Consider the following 17,456-nt stretch of genomic DNA (forward strand, 5'->3'; position numbering starts at 1 on the left):
CGTTTAGAGGAACTGAAATGGTGTGGGACGTGTCCTCGGGCCGCAGCGGCATCTGGCGAGAACTCAGGAGCCGCTCCTTCACCAACCACCCGCAGTCAGCAGAGCCGGGACTCCCCGCGCGTCCTCGGAACCTGGGCAAGGCCTGTTGATGGCCTTCCCAGGTCAAATTCTAAGTCTGAAAAGGGACTTTTCTGGGCCTGGAAGACACGTACGACACTGTCACTGAAGGACGGAAGAGTAAGGGGTAAAGGGGCATTCTGCTTTTCTTTCTACCCACCGGTGAAGCCAGCCTCCCTGTTGAGGAGAAAAGGTGACAATGTCCTCCACCCCACGTCGGTCCCCTGGTTCCAACAACCCCTCACTCGTTTTCCGCTTAGAGGACAGATGTGGGAAAACAAGAAAATAATACCCAGTATTGGGAAAGGAGCGTTGAAATCTCCAACTGTGAATGTGCAGCTGTCTCTTTCTGCATTTGTTTGGGTTGGCGACCATCTTGGATTAGAAAGTTCTATTGTTTTCTGAATGAAGCTCGGTTATTTGGGAGGTACATTCAATATTATTGTCTTGTGGATGCATTAACCTATTTGTTGTTATGAAAGGTCCTTCTTTATCACGGGTGTAAAGATGGTATCGTTTGGCTCCTACTTTGACATTAATACGGCCACTGCAGGTATCATATCTCAGCCTGTGCGAGGGTTCTCTTTTTGACAGTGTGTCTTTTGGGATTCTGCCCCTGTAACTGTGTCCGTGCACATACAGTGGGATTTCCTTCACACGGCACACAGGTGGGCCCCGCTTTTCAAATCCAACCTGACTGTCTTATAATCGGGGCACTTAGGTAACTTACACCTGATGTTACTGATACGGTCGTGTTTAAATTCGTCATTTTGCTACTTGTTTCTGTTTGTCCCATCTGTCCTTTTTTTTTCTGCCCTTTTTGGTGAATTTTAAATTTCACTTTATTTCAACTACTGCTGTATTACCTGCACCGCATGTTATTTTCCCAGTGGTTGCTCCATGATGGACAGTGCGCACCTCTAATGTACATCCTACCCCCAGTGCACAGCGCACCACTGCACAAGTCCTGTGAGATCTCCACAGCGTCCCACCGTTGCTTCCTCCCTCCCCACTCAGGCACTACTGTTGTCGTCCCTTTCACCGTCACATAAAACATGACCCCAACCATATACGGTTTTTATTTTGCTTTCAAGAGTCAGTTGCCTTTTGTAGAAACTTTTAAATGACAAAAAGCATCTTTTCTGTGTTCCCACCGACTCACTATTTTTGGTCTCGGTCCTTAACGGAGGTGCAAGCTGCCCCCCGTTTTCACTTTCTGCACCCTTGACCCATCTTCTGGGTCAGCCCTGAGCAGCCTATAGTTCAATGTCTGGAAGTGGTATGTTTATAAAAGAAGTCTCAGCAAATTTTAAAATATTGAAAAAATGCCAAGTATCTTTTCTGGCTGCAATAGTATGAAACTAAAATCCCTAACAAGAGGAAAACTGAAAAATTCACAAAAACATGGAAATGAAACAACACACTCCTGAACAATCTGGGAAATGTTTTTTTAATTGAAACAAAAATGGTAACAATGTACAGCATGCAGCAGAAGTAATTCGGAGACAGAAGACTATACCAATAAAGGCCTACACTAAGAAAGAAGGAATATCTCAAATGAACAATTTAACTTTATATCAAGGGACCAAAACAAAAGAGCAAACTAAGCCCAGAGTTATCAGAGGAAGGAAACACAGACCAGAAAGACAATAGAAAAGATGAACAAAAGTAAGAGCTCTTTGTTTGAAAAGATAAACAATATGTACAAAACTTTAGCTCAACCAATTTTTTTAAAAAGACTCAAATAAATAAAATCATAAATGAAAGAGGAGATATCACAACTGATATCACAAACACACAGAAGACCGTCCGAGACTGTGATGAGCCACCGTAGGCCACTGAGCGGATAAACTAGAAGAAGTGGACAGAATTCCTGGAAACATGCAACCTACCAAGACTGAATCAGAAAGAGACAAAAAATCTGAGCAGACCAATAGTGAGGGAGGAGACTGAAGCAGGAATCAAAAATCTCCCAACAAAGCAAAACTCATACCATGTGGTTTCACGAATGAATTCTACCAAACATGTGAAGAACAATGAAAACCTATCCTCAAACTGTTCCAAAACTTGAAGAGGAAGGAACCCTTCCAAACTCATTTTGTGAGGCCAGACTAACCCCCGTATCAAAACAAGACAAGGGCGCTACACAAAGAGAAAACTACAGGCTAATCTCCCTGATGAATATAAATGCAAAAACACTCAACACAATACCAGCAAACTGAACTCTACAGCCATTTAAAGGATCGTCGTACGCCACACGCAAGTGGATGTAAGTCAGGTGTGCCTCCTTTTATAGGAGCAAATGTGGACCTTCTGTGGTGGATGTCATTGCTAGACAGGACCAGGGTCTCAAGGTCTGGGAGACTATGAATAAATACGGGGTTTTTTAATTGATTTTTGGAGGGAGCGTTGTTTCACTCATGTATGCATTCATTGGTTGAGCCTTGTATGTGCCCTTACCAGGGATCGAACCCACATCCTTGGCACATCAGGAAGATGTTCTAACCAATTGAGCTGCCCAGACAGGGCAAAATACAATCTTGCTAAATGGTAAACATTAGCACAGTACTTTGCATGCACCTCTGTAAGCAGCACGGCCTTGACAGGAACCCAACCCAACCCACCCCAACGAGTGCAGCCAACTGCAAAGCAGGAACCAATGTGTAATTGACCAAATAGTGGGTATAAAATCCATGGCTTCAGCCTCCCTGAGGGGAGACAGAGTTTGGATATGAATCCCCATCTCCTTTACTTGCTGCAAGTGAATAAAACAACCTTGTGACAACCAGGCCTCGTCCTTGAATAGAACACCCCCAAGCGGCGAACCCCTTGAGTTCAGTAACATCATGAAAATTCAGCCACAAAAGTGTCAAAGCCAAGAGACACACACAAATACAGGGTGTAAGAGTTACTGGTGAGTTCATCATAGGCTAAGACAGGGGTCACAAAACCACGGTTTCCTGCTGAGGACAGCAAGCCTTCTCCTACTTGCAACAAATGAAGGAAACGCTATAGTGCATTACCCAAAACGACCCCGTTTACGATGAGTCCGGCCTTGCAGCCAGACTCTTGCCAAGGCCACAATCTGCTTGCTGCTACTTGCTATGTGACTCTAAATTTGAGACAAAGGAGGGTGCAAAGTGTTAAAAGACACAAACTTATTTGCAAAACAGTGGCCTGTAACTTCACCTACTGTGCTTGGCACGCAGATGAGGAGGGGCTCAAGGTCACCGCTGCACCAGCCGCCAGGCTATACGTCACCCCAGGCACTGGGTTCTGTGTCGGGCTCGCCCTTTCCCCCAGAAACTCCTAGATACAGTGTTTCCAATGACCGTGGTCACGCACCAGGCAGTTGTACGTGAAGAGCCCAGGGAGGAGCCCCTTCCGGAGTGACCTTTGGGACTCCAGCTCCAAGCAACAAGCAAGTCACCGACCTCAAGTGCCAGGAGCAGCCACCCAGAATATGGGGCCACAATGGCAAGATCATAAGCCAGTCTCAAACACAGCTCCTGAAAAACGAGGGAAGAATGAGGCCAAGAGCTGCAAAACAGGAAGCACACCAAAAACACCTTTTCTCCACCAACATCATGAACTGAGAGAGAGAGAGAGAAAAACAAATGAAGAGCCTACGAAAGAAACAAAAGCAAGGAAACCACCGAAATAACAAGCCGCAGCCAGCGAGCGGCTAGAAAAGCCAGTTGGAGCAAACTCAAAAGGAGGCAGCTTTCTTCCCGCCACTGGACGATTTTGAACTGAGTCTTTTAAATAGTGATCGGAAACGAATCGGCTGCTAGAAATAAGCACAAGTGTCTCTTCTCGTTAAACCTGATGGAGCGCCCTGCGTGTCCTCTGGTGCACAGGTGATACTTGCCTCTACTTCATCCAATCTTCCGAATATGTGGCAAATGTTTAAAGTTTGTAAAATGGACTTTCCCTGCCTTTCAATATTACAGGGGGAGGAGAGGGATTAAGGCGTTTTTGGTTTTGTTTTTTTAACCAAAGCTGGACAGTCTAAAAGAGAAATGTCGTTTTGATCCACTAAGGGACGGGATCTAAAACAAAAGCGCCTTAAAATTTAGGAAAAAAGAAAAGAGGGAGGAGCCAAGCGAAGAGCGTGATGAAAAGGAGAGAGGACCTCTGTGCACTGATTCCCGTAATGGGCGGCATCTCCGGTCCCGTTTCTAAAACTGAAAAAAAAAAAAAATAGAAAGAAAACACTGAATATGAATAATTGGGCATAATACCAGTTTAAAAACCCAGTAAAAACGCTGCGTGTTGGGCTTCCAGAGTCACAGGCTGAAGCAGAAACGAGCACGATTTCCCAGGAAGGAGGGAACAGGCAAGGCTGAGGCCAGAGGACAGGGAGCTCCTAGAAGCAGAGGGATGCTCTGACCTCTTCCACGCTGTGCGACCTCCGTTTGGACCAAACGTCACCAAGTCCTCAAGGAGAAGGAGACAGTCAGCTGACAGGTGACTGATGGGTTTTAAATTGAGGGCCTGGGATATGTTGGATATTGGGCTATAATTTAATAAGTAAGTTACATTACAAATCCCAGATATCTGTACTTACATATGATACATACTTCTCATGGTATGTGCTTCTATTTATCAGTTGCCATATTCAATTTGCTACTATCTTGTTGAGGATTTTTACATCTACATTCATAAAGAATATCAATCTGTAGTTTTCTTTTCTGTGACATCCTTGAGTGATACCGACCTCACCGAATGAACTGTGAATTCCTCCTCTCCTATGTTTTGAAGGTGTTTGTGAAGTATTGATGTCAATTCTTCTTTAGATGTTCGGTAGGATTTTCTAATTACTAATTTAACCTCCTTACATTGTACAGGGATATTCAGACTTCATTCCTGCATGAGTCACTTTCAGTCCTCTGTGTCTGGGTAGGAATCTAACGTACAGCATTGAAAAGCAAAAGAAGACAGGAAAGTGTGGCACCTGTGCAGTGAGCTGCAGCCTGCGGCTGTGACGCTGTCACAACCCACCTTAGCTTTTGAGCAGAGTCAGGCCTTCCCTGACGGAGCCCAGTGGAGCACCCAGTGCGCCCGAGGCAGGACTTGGTGATGGCTCCGCCTTTGCCCCACAATTCTCTGGGTGGTCACTGGCTTTGTCAGGGCTGGTGTGGAATGGGGGGCTGGCGGGGAAGTGGTCGCGGCCTCGCTGCTGGGCGCCCTGGTCTCGCTTTGCCTGCTGCTCACGAGGCTCAGGCTCAGGCCCGACCCACAGCCCAGGTCTGAAAAGGCGGGTAACCTGGCAGGAACAGAGCCGTGGAGCTGAGAAGAAACTAAAACTTCATTGCAAAGGAATCCTGCAGCTTCAGAGTTTAATGACACAAATCTGAACAGTAGCAACTTTGCAAAGGCCCCAAGTTCACTTGTTGAGTTTTTAAGTCTCTCTTTTGACCCAAGGCACACAGTTTGAAAATAAATCGGTCTACCTGGAATATGTTTTAGTCTCCGTGCATCCTTCCTCTCTGGAGAAATAGTGGAGTGGCTGGCAGTTTTTAGTACAAAATGGATTCATGGCAAAGAGAAAACCACCATTTTTATTTTGAACATCCTTTAAAAATTTAGACACTCACCAATCAGGATGATGCTCTAACCAACTGAGCTACTGGGGATTTTGGGTTCGATCTCCCGTCGGGGCACAGGCAAGAAAGGGCCAATGAATACATAAAGAAGTGGAACAACACATGGATGTTTCTGCCCCCTCTTCTCTCTTTCGCTAAAGCCAATTAGCAAATATTTTGAAAAATTAAACACTACCTTGGTCCACTGTACCGTCGGGTGTGACGGGGGCTGGACCAGCCACAAAAGTTGTTCAAAGCCACACCATTAGAAACCCAGATGACATCCTTAGGTTGTGTAAATAATAAATAAACAAACAAGCAAATAATAAGGATTTCCTTATTTCTATTTCTGAATGTGACAGATTGCTTTCAAAGGAAATCATTTTCTTTATAACCAGCCACATAGAGGATGGGATAGCATGCAGGTGCTTCGAGGGCACGGGGCTCCAAGGCTCCAGGAGGCTCAGAGTGGGCTGGCGGGTTAGGGCGGGCTGCAGCAGGGGGCCTGAGGGCCACAGCGGCTGTTGCAGAGAGTTGGGCTCTGTGGAGCACGTCTGGGAAAATGTCCACTGTCAGTTCCCGCTCTTAGCCTCCTCAGCAGCCACGCCTGGGCTCGGAGCCTGGGAGGGGTTCCTTTGACCATGTTGAGGGGCCCAGGGCAGGGCCAGCATTGGGCGGGACAGACGGTTCTTAATAGCTTATGATATCAACAATCTCTTGGGGTACATGGGATAATTATCTTGAACTTCCTTTCATTTGAAGAGGAAAATAATCTACTGGGAGTTAAGTGATTTCCTGAGGACCAAAGGTGACAACATCAGAATTGGAACGTCTTTTTTCCATACTGGCCCCCTGGGCGTGTTCGCCAAACCAAGTTTCCCATCGGAAGTAAACTGCCTCTTCACTCACCCGTTTATCCATTTTGTACTACATACACGTGTGTCCTCAGATATCATAACTTCATTTTTTGAGAATATGGTTACATCACTCTCCCGACAAATATTTTGATCAGTCCCAAAAGAAAATGGCTTAATTTAAAATATTTTATACTTTTCAAATTAAGACACTTGCTGATGGAGCAGCTGAGAGTATAATGCCGTGAACAGGGTTGGGTTGAAGTAACTGAATCCGAGAGCATTTCTAATGCTACCTTCCTAAACGGCCCTCTTCCGGTCTCCCTTTGAGATTCTATGTTAGGTCTGCAAAGATCTGTGAGCCTCGGAGATCAAGTTCTATTAAAAACATCTTTGCAAAATAAGATTTTAAAATAAAGTAGTCAAAAGTGGCAAGGCTAAGTTTACCAGTACTTCCACTCGGGAGAGTTCCTGTCCTTTTAGTAGACCTCATAAGGCAAAGGTGAGCACAGTACTTGCGTGTTTAATTGCTGAGTTGTTCAGACTTTCCTGGCAATATTTAAGCGTTTGCCTGCTGAGGCTTCCCAGACAGCTGCCAGAATAGGCGACAACCGCACAAAGAACAGCACGGAATCCCCAGTGGGTCGTCAGTTGGCTTGGGAAGAAGACTCAAGTTTGGGTGCTTGACGATTATTACCGCAAAAACATTACAATGATGGTGGCAGGTGTTTGTATCAAATACAAAGAGAGGGACTAGATGTCATGTGACATCCCCAATCTGATTCTCAGAATGTGCTGTCAATAATTTGAATCATATTATTAGAGAGGTTTGACAGTTTTTCCTCGTGGTCCATAGCATTTCTCTCCTTCTCTCTCTCTCTCTCTCTCTCTCTCTCATTTTTCTGCTAACACTCTTCCAGCTGTCCCCTCGGTCCCCCACCTTGGCCCACCCGCATCCTGCCTGCCCTGCAGCCATCCCCCCACTGCTGTGTGTCCGCAGGTTATCGACAGCATTTCTTTAGTGATTTCCTTTTTCAGACACTTTGATTCTGACCTTTTCACCCTTGTCCCCATGACACAATACAGTGCCTGGCACGTGAAATGCCAGGGATCATCAGACGTTCGGGAAATGCACGGTGACCTTGGCCTTCCCATACCATCTCTCCATCCTAGTTTCCTAGTTCCAAATTTTCCAGCACCGGTTTCTTCTTATAAAACAGTTGCAATCCACCTTTCCATCCAGGAAAGTGTTCTTTTAGGCTGTGGCTTAAAGGACTTTTACCCACTAGGTTCAAGGTTAGATCCTCTAACCTCACTTATGTAAATGGGGTGGCTTGATGCTATAAATCAATCTGTTTAATAATCAGTATAAAAGAGCACCAGCACTTATAAGTAGAGCTTACTAGACCTGCAAGTAAACCAAAGAAAACTATTAGAATTCACGAGAGATTGTGGGAGCCTTATCCCCTATCGTATGCTCCGTCTCGCTCTGCAACCTAATTCTCCTATGTTCACCGCTCCAGCCTTAAATGTGTGATCGGTTGACAAATAGCGAAACTACAGCCCTGCTCTGCCTGCCACAGAATAAACCTGCACAGAGCGCGCCAGTCCCCCGAAGTCTCAAAGGGTTGGTAAGGGGCAGCCAGCACCCGCAGTGCGGAGCCCATCCAAGTCATGCCCTTGGAGTTGGTCTTCCAGGCCCTCGGTGGACCTCTCTTTCCCTAGAGGGAACATTCCAGAAACAGGGCCTTGAGAAGGGCCCTGGCGTGTAGGGCTGGGCAGGTGCTCCTGCAGAGGGTGGCCAGTGCCCCTAAAGGGCTTTTCTGTGTCACAAGGTCTGTTTCTGAACCTAGCGGCCGGGGTAGGGGCCCGTGTCACTGCCTGCAGAGCCTCTTCCTCCAAATACTGCTTATCTTGAAAGGTTATAAAAAAGCAACGGGAGGGAGCCTCGCAGCCTGCACGCTGTAACAGGAAGAGTCCCGTAAAGCGGACGGCACAGCGCACAGCGCCCTCGCTGGCCTCTGCGTTCTCTTTGCAGCAGTTTCGCTGCCCTCCCCGGGACCTCTTCCTGTCTGAAGCGGGGCGGGCTCGGCACTCCCCTTTCTTCTTAGTTCCTTGTAGCCTCGCTCTGGAACTTTCGGCCGGCCTCCGGGCAGAGTCTCTTTAATTGCATCCACGGGCTTCCTGTGCGCCCACCGCGCACACACGTTCCCGCGGCGGCCCAGCACCGGCGCCCGCAGGACCTTGCCAGGTAAGGGCACTCCGGGGAAGGTCCCAGAGCCTTGAGGGTCTGAGAGCCCGCAGCCTAGGCACAGCCACTGATCTCACCCAGGTTACCCTACTTCTGGGCTCACCTGTCGGTGAAAGGAAACGACGGGAGTGGCCGTTATGGGCCACAGTGGGTTGATAGTGGGGTAAACAGGTGTGGGAACCACTCGCCCTGCGCCCACAGCCCATCACACTCCGCAGCTGTCTGCCTAATTGTCTGCAGCCTAGCCCACTGGGTCTTCATGGGGACTCGCAGGGTTTCATAAAGCTGGAGGAATATTCTCACCCCGCTTGACAGATGGGAAAACGGAACCTCCCCAGATGCCCTGGCTAGGTGGGGGCATGATTCTCAGTTTACCCTCTTAACTTCTTAAGCCCACCCCCTGTAAGCTATGTTTTCCACAGAGAACCCTGAGTACAGGTTGTCTCATGACCTTGACCTTATGAAACCCCCGCATTTTCTCCCAAACACCCCACACCTTTCCTCCCACATAACGTAGGACGCAGCTGTCTGGCAAACAGATTTATTATGCTCAAGGCAGGGGGAGCCATCCCTTGGTAGGCTGAGCCGTTTGTGAGAGAGGTATCCAGAAATCACAAGAGCTAAACTACAAGCCAAGGGACTCGAATACCTGGAAACATAGGGACTGTGACAGATGAGTGGCGGAGACACTTAATGAACAAAGCAGCCAAGAAGCAGTTTGACGTCCCTAAAACAGCATGGGACTGCCTGCTTTCTCCCGGTGTGATTGAAATAAGGTATCATCAGGATAAAGTCAGGCTCATGTGATTTTAAAATCGGAAGGTACATTTCGTTCATTCCCTTCGACCGCCTGCCTGAACTAGACCCTCCTCTCTCCCCGTCAACACTGTGTAATCTCTGCTGGCCGCTGCCTGCCGCTGTCCTGTGGCACCCGCCCCATTTTGGAAAAGATTAGTAGAATTTTCCTTTTAGAGAAAGAGTCTGCCTCCATTCTCTATCCTCCCACTTTGGGCTGCCCGAGCGTGGACATGTCACGCGTCCCTTAGGACCTTCTCCGAGGCTTTATTCAGTACTGTTAATACTTTGTGACTCATTTTAGCATCTCCATCAATATCGTTTCTGATTCTCCCTGGACACTCGGTTATTGGTTAATATCTGCCTGAAAGCCCATTCCTGTGTGGGGCCCACGCCCCGCCCTGCCACCTGGCGCATTCGGAAGGTGGCCAGGGAGAACACTACGCTGCGCCCCCGCAAACGTAAGCTGAGTTGGACTGCTTTCTGTGACAGGCACCTTGCTCCACTTGGGTCTCATTGACAGTCAGGTCAGAAAAACGCCAGATTGTTTGTTTCACGCGGAACCGCTTCAATTCAGAGCATCTCCTGCCCCCTGCAGTTTTCTCTTTGAATCGTCTCTTCTTGGAAAAACATACACTCCAGATACTGCAATACAATTGGCCGTTGGTTTCAGGGCAGGCTTCCAGCCTGTCAGGGTCACTATGTCAGGGATGGCTATGGCGTATGTGGGGGTCTAAGAGGCTGTGGACTTACTTGAAATAAACTTTTTTCCTCCCGTGGAATCCAGGAGAATGTGAGGGCCAAAGGAGCCGCTTTTCGGTCTTAGCTCCTTGGCAATTGTGTGACGTTGGGTGGGCCATTTGTTGCTCAGTTTCCTAACATTTTAATTAAAATTTTAAAACGTATCTTAATTTAGGAGAACCATTAAGATAACGGACATGAAAGAACTTAGAAAGTTATAAATGGCTGCACAGAAATTAGTACACGACAATGAGGTTCACCGTCACCACTGTCACCACTGTCGTCACCGTCTTAACCACATCGTTAGATTGATTCCAGCATGTTTTCTGAGGTTTCCAAATGTCACAAAAGGTTATGTAAGGTGGTGAGAGAATTCACGCAGGTTTAGCAAGAGCCAGAGTATAATCTCCCAGGGACAAGGACCGTGTAAGGGGGACGGCGTGGGGGGGGGGGAGGCAATGCTCTTCTGTGGGCTTCAGGAAAGGAAGGGAGGGCGGGTGGGAAGGGGAGGGAAGGAAAAAGGAAAGGAGGAAAAGAAGGAAGGAAGGAAGCTGTTGTAGTATATTCCGATAATGTGAAAATGGATGGTTTTCCTAAGACGAGCCAAAAACCCCACTAAGTGAGTGGAAAAACATGCAAATGTTACTTCTGTATTAACAGAAGCAACCTGAATAGCAAACAAGCTATGAAAACCACTCTTGAATTCAGTGGTAATCAGTGAAATCCAACTGGAAGTCATCCTTATTCGTGCTCATAAGAGTGATTTAAAAATTACAAGTTGAATATCAACAAGAGCAAGTGAAGATTTGGGGCGTTCTCACACATGGCCGGAATCGGTGAGAATTAGCACAGCGCTCTCGGGGTCACATGGCAACACCTAATCGGCCGGGAGCCGACCATCGGAGATAAACTGCCGTGCACACGCCCAGAGATATACAGGATATGGGAATTCTTTTGCAGCAAGTGTATATTTTGAAACAGCTTCAAGTTGTGTTAATAAATAATCGGATTAAATGTTACACAAATGATATCTTTATGTAAAAGTTTAAAATGCAAAACAGTACTAGATTTTACCCATAGATGCGTGTGTACGTGGAAGTGGATGTACACACCTAAGAACGATACATCAAAACCGCAGACCACGTAATGCTTTAACTTTGCATCAAACAGAAGGGCTGCAGGAAATATGCCAAAATCCTTATGTTTGTTCACTTTTCATGCTAGGCTTTTGTTTTATAACTCGGTGTGTTTCTTCATTTAAAAACTGTGCTTCATAACTGCATAATATTAAAACAATAAATAAATACAGTCTCATCTTAGGTAGAGCTGGACATCGCATACTGGCCTTTCTAACGCCAAGATGAGGAATGCAATATTATACCTCACTGGGATGAAACGTGTGCCAATTGATGCCAGCAGTTGTGCCAATTTCTGTTTATATCTCCTGGATTACAAAATGGTGACAATAGGGGACACGGGCCTCGGAGCCGGCCAGGAGAAACAGTTGATTAAACACTGAGCAAGAAGTGAACCTCTCCTGAATTTAAAAGGATTAATAAAGATTTCATTTATTTATTTATTTTTAGAGAGAGGGGAAGGGAGGGAGAAGGAGATGGAAACATCAGTGTGAGAGAGGCGTACTGATCGGCTGCCTCTCACACTGGGGGGCTGAACCCGCAACCCAGGCATGCGCCCTGACGGGGGATAGAACTGGCAACCTTTTGCTTTGCAGTATGACGCCCAACCGAGCCACACCGGTCAGGGCGAGTCTCTCTGGAATTTGTCCTGAATGTTGACTCTTTCTCTTTGGCCATGGCACCTCCTCCTCTCCACCGACTGCTCAGGGGGCTGACGACAAACCTGCTAGAGCAAGTGTCATTGGATGACGTCCTTTTCCAGTTAGATGGGCATAAGCAAGTGGCATGTTTTAACACATTTTCTGCTTTCCTGTGAGCTGAGAAAACAAAGCAGCCGTGCATGGTGTCCCATCTCCTGGTTTGCTGGAAGTTATTTATAGACGTTTTCAAATACAATGTGAATTAGGAAATTAGCGGTAGAAATGGCTCCTCCATGGAGAATTTGTCTTAGGGGTCTGACCTGGAAGTGTCCTCAGGCCTTACCAACTCCTGTGTGGACACTTGCTTTTTATTCTTTTTCTGTTTTTATTCCAGAAGAGAACGGAAGGACATCCTAAGAGCAGACACGGAACTATGGCTGACGGTAAGAAAGCCTCTGAGTTCTAAGAGGCTCTGGTCCCTCAGACACTGACAGAGCCCTGTGTTTTAAACTGCAGAAGAAAAAGATGGCGCTCATTTGTTCTTTACCTCCCCCACCATCACACCCCCCACCGGCCCCCACAGTACGATGCTGTGCTGTGTGGGAAATGTGGAAAAGTTCCCTAGAGAGACTTAGTCATCGGGTTTGCTATGAAACATCCCAGAACACTTTGGGAAAGGAAGAATCTTCCCACAGTAGAAGAAAAATCATAGATTCTAGGAGCCTACAATGAACGTGGCATTCATTTGGGCTCACGAGAACTCTAGAACTCCTTGTGTTCTCACCCTCCTTGGTCCCTTGAAGGTTTTAGCTCCTGGCTCCTTGTTCCCTTTCCAACACCACTTGTGTTAACTTCCTGTAGTTCACTCAGCCAAGCAGATGATTTCTCCAATGCATGTACTTCTACTGGTCTTACATCCCACTCCTCTTCAGCCACCCATCCCAGCTCATCTCCCAGACTTTACCCCTGACATTTCTGTTGTCTCAATTTCAAGCATCCAACTCCCCACCCAAAGAGCAGAGACTTGGGACCCTCGGCTGGTCCTTGGTGGAAGGTCACATCTGACACTTCCGTTCTTCCCAAGGTCTAGGTGAACGTGTTGAGCCCTCTACATGGATATAATGAGGAGTTTGTGGGTGGAACACAGTTGGTAATATTTCCCCCTTTGTGACTTATCCTCCGCCTCCCTCCAATCTCACATTTATTTACTATGAAACTGGCCTGGGTACCATCCTGAAAAAAACATAGGGACCACTTGTCCTTCAGAAAAATTATTTTCCTTGGTCTTGATGAAGGCTTGGAGCATCCTGCTCAGTGTAGCCGTTCATACTCTTGGATATGGCTGCCACGCGAGCTTCCTAGGTGGACTTCCTATGACCAAGCACCTCCTGAAGTCATTGACATACCTTTGTATGTATTTAGATAGGACTGTTTTCCTGGAACGAAGGTCTGTGGTTTTTATGAGATACCGTGAGGGTCCGTGACCGAAACATCTGAAGCATCACTAGCTTATTAGCAAGACGCATTTTTTTTTCAGGCCAAGTAAAAGATAACCAGTTGGAATCATCATCTTTCCTGAGGCTCATCCTGGTGGGCAGATCTGGCTGCGGAAAAAGTGCCACTGGGAACAGCATCCTCTGCCAGCCCAAGTTTGAGTCCAGGATGTCAGCCCACGCAGTGACCAGGACGTGCCAGGAGGGCACAGTCACGTGGAACGGGAGGAACATCCTGGTGGTTGACACGCCCTCCATCTTTGAGGCAAAAGCCCAGGACCAAGAGATGTACAAGGACATCGGGGACTGCTACCTGCTCTCGGCCCCAGGGCCCCACGTGCTGCTGCTGGTGATGCAGCTGGGCCGCTTCACTGCCCAGGACATGGTGGCAGTGAGGAGGGTGAAGGAGGTCTTCGGGGCAGGCTCCATGCGACATGTGGTGGTCCTCTTCACCCATAAGGAGGACTTAGGGGATGAGTCCTTGAATGAGTACGTAGCCAACACGGACAACCTCAGCCTGTGGAGCCTAGTCCACGAGTGCGGGGGCAGGTACTGTGGCTTCAACAACCGGGCCACCGGGGAGGAGCAGGGGAAGCAGCTGGCAGAGCTGATGGCTATGGTTGAGAGCCTGGAGAGGGAGCTCGACGGCGCCTTCTACAGCAACGACCTCTTCTTCCACGCACAGGTGCACAAGACAGACGGGGGCGGCACCCCTGGGCGCTACCTGGCCCAGGTGCAAGCACAGGTTGAAAAGCAAAAGCGAGAACTGAAGGAGATGGAGAGTCACGGGGTGTCCAAGGCGCTCCGCAAAGTCAAAGCGTGGATCTGGGCGCACGTTGGGTTATCTGCTTTTATCGCGATATGCATTTTGATTTATCTCGCCATTTTAATTAACTGGGGTATTACTCGGGCGCACTAAGCATTTCCACCTGATTTCTACAATTGGCTTTTTGTTTCCAGGCTCACCATTTCTATGTTTGTAAGATGCTTTATGTGCTTTTTACTTAGTTTCAGGTTCAATTTCTCTTCCTTGTATCAGACGTGTCCGAGTGCTTATAGATAAATAAAACCCAAAGGAAAAAACATCTCTTTTGTTGTTGTTGTTGTTTTGTTTTGTTAAGAATCATGGAGGTAAATGATTAATGAGATGCCTTTCTGAAATCTTTGGGCGGCAGGGATTGCAGGAAGGAAGGGGCGTGGACAGTGATATTACACGTTGAGTGAAGAAACAGGTTACATAAGAAGCTGGTAGTGGAATTCCTTCTTTTATTCAGAAACATACTCTGGTTTCATCGCAGGCGCTAAGGGACGACACCCATCACCAGCCCCGCCCAAGAGAGGGTGATGCGGGTGTTCTGGGGGGAATTCTGGAGGCATGAAGGGGATGAAGGGAGGGAAGGAAGGAAGGGACCTGGGCACTCAAGGAAGAGAAAATCGGTCACAGGTGGGATGGGGTACTGCCTGGGGGAAAGCAGAGTCAGTGGCTGGGAAGAGAAGAAGCGGGAATTTCGCAGAACAGGGCCAGACAGTGGCTACTTCAGGCCAAGCGAACCTCAGGATCTCAGTCACTTGTAGAGGAAAAGGTGCGCGGACAGGACGTGAGGAACGTGTGAGGCTGCGTTCCCATCAAACTTTCTGAACACTGAAATCTGAATTTCACGTCACTTTCATAGATGGCAATGAAACATTATTCTTCTTTTGACTTCTTCAACCTTTCAAAAACGTAGAAGCCCTTCCTTCTTAGCTCACAGGCTGCAAACACGGCAGCAGTCCGGGTGTGGTCCTGGGTGCGGTCCCAGCTGCGACTTCCCCACAGTTGCTGGAGCTGTGTTGTAAGGCAACCTCTGGCCCCGAAGTGGGCCCATCGTGTGTGATATCTGGGACCTTGGGGAAGGAGTGATGTTCCCCATTTTCATGGTAGCAAAGGGAAGAGGGTAGATGCCGGGGTGAGGTCTGAGCTGAAGTCCCAAAGTCACTGAAAATGGGAAGTCAGATGAAGTCCCCTCGTGGCCCCTCCCCCACCCACTCCTCCTTTTGGTAGCTGCCCCACCTCCTTCTCTACTTACTCGTACCCTCCATAGCTGGGACAAGGAGACCTACAGCTGTCCCAGGCAGCCTGTGACCAAGTGGGTAAATGATTAAACCTGGGGTAAGTCCTAGGATCTCACTTGGGCCACCCAGGTAACATTCTCGAAACCTCTATTGGCGGCAGAGGTTTCGCCCAGATGTTAGCACATGACTGATTCCAACACCACGAGGAGGGTGACGTACCAGCTCCTCAAACCCTGGCCACCCTAAGGCCTCTGAGTTCTCGGACCAAGGACCACCTCCTCAATGCAGGGCTCCCAAACTGTCCAACCTGACTAGGTCTCTCCCCTCCCAGACTTCCTTCAGCTCAGCTGTACAGAATTTATTACACAAATACTACGGAGCGTCCAATTCTGAGCTCCGCACCACATATGTAAGAGAAAGAACGCAAGGCCCCTGCTCCCCAAGACGGCTGTGTGGTAGACAGATGAAGGCTCAGGAAAACGTGGTGTGCGAGGAAAGTTTTGTAGGTCAGGTGTCCTTGGCCAAAAGGATGGCACATGGGCTCAGCAGAGACTCCCGCCCATGGGCGGCACTGGAACTGCTCAGAACCCACCGGCCTCTCTGGTGCTCACTCCAGGCGGAGGGAGGCCACTGTCAAGGGCAGGAATGAGAATCACACACGGGGAGGGGTGCTGAGAGGAGGGCAGTGGGTCAGGGCCTGTGCATCACCCTCAGGACTGGAGGGCAGGAAGTTCCTGGAGGCTTTGAGCAGGTGAGCAGTTTTCGGGAAGCTCAGGCTGCAATGATGCTGTGACTGAACTGTAAACGTGTAAACCTGGGGGAGGGGAGAACGTTTAGAAGGAAAGAATTCCATCTTGGGATCAGGGTCTGCGCCCTAGCAAAGTGAATGGGGACATAAACACTGGCTGGGGCGGGGCTGGGGGGGGCAGTTAAGTCAACAAAACATGGTTGCTGATGGCAATACTGGGGAGGGAACCAGGTTTCTACGCTGGGCCACCCTGCAACATGTGGCTCTCTTCACTGCCCTGTGCGGTCAGAGGAAGGGCAGGCTGAGGACAGGAGGGTGAGGACTTTGGATGGGTATGTGCCAGCTCTGACATCCTCAGGGACATAGCGTTCCTTCCTCCAGTAGACGATGGGTGACCTCATTCTCCCTATGAGGAAGGGGACGAGGCATAAATTGGGCCCAAGAAAGTCCTGGGAAGCCTGGCTGGTGTGGCTCAGTGGACTGAGTGCTGGCCTGCAAACCAAAGGGTCGCAGGTTCAATTCCCAGTCAGGGCACATGCCTGGGTTGTGGGCCAGGTCCCCCCAGTAAGGGGCACGCAAGAGGCAACCACACATTGATGTTTCCCTCTTTCTCCCTCCCTTCCCCCTCTCTAAAAGTAAATTAAGTAAGTAATTAAAATAAATAAATAAAACAAATCTCAAAAGAAAATATAGGAAATATATGTACAATCTTAGATTTGGGTATACTTTCTTAACCAAGACATGAAGCCATAAGTTATCAAAAGAGATAGGTTTAAATGTTTTACTATGACAAAGGCATCATAAAGTTAAATATAAAAAATAGACTTGAAAAGAGATGAAATTTTAAAATCTATGTTATAAAAAGAGCTCACAAAAATCAAAAAATATGCAACATGTATTTGAAGATGAACAATAAATAGCCAATACATATGTGAAAAGATACTCAACTTCATAAATCATTGTGAAAATTAATGAAGGGAAACCTAGGGAGAAGGTAGTTGCAAGGCCAGAAGGGGGAGCTGTCACACTGTACAACTTGT

At 47.9% G+C, this 17,456-nt stretch overlaps 1 protein-coding gene across 2 annotated transcripts; it reads left to right on the forward strand.

Annotated features, from left to right (window-relative positions):
• The first annotated feature begins 8,629 nt into the window (after positions 1-8,629).
• Positions 8,630-14,695, forward strand: GIMAP5 (GTPase, IMAP family member 5). 2 transcript variants are annotated; one of them, XM_053926830.1, is made up of 3 exons: positions 8,630-8,810; positions 12,521-12,566; positions 13,661-14,695. In XM_053926830.1, the coding sequence occupies exons 2-3, from the start codon at positions 12,557-12,559 to the stop codon at positions 14,533-14,535; spliced, it is 885 nt and encodes a 294-aa protein (XP_053782805.1). In that variant the 5' UTR covers positions 8,630-8,810; positions 12,521-12,556; the 3' UTR covers positions 14,536-14,695. The 2 variants fall into 2 exon arrangements, with proteins under 2 accessions (XP_053782805.1, XP_053782804.1); XM_053926829.2 differs by having other exon boundaries at positions 8,631-8,810; positions 12,518-12,566.
• Positions 14,696-17,456: the final 2,761 nt, after the last annotated feature.

Source organism: Desmodus rotundus, chromosome 6, assembly GCF_022682495.2.
Source record: "Desmodus rotundus isolate HL8 chromosome 6, HLdesRot8A.1, whole genome shotgun sequence".
NCBI lineage: Eukaryota > Metazoa > Chordata > Mammalia > Chiroptera > Phyllostomidae > Desmodus > Desmodus rotundus.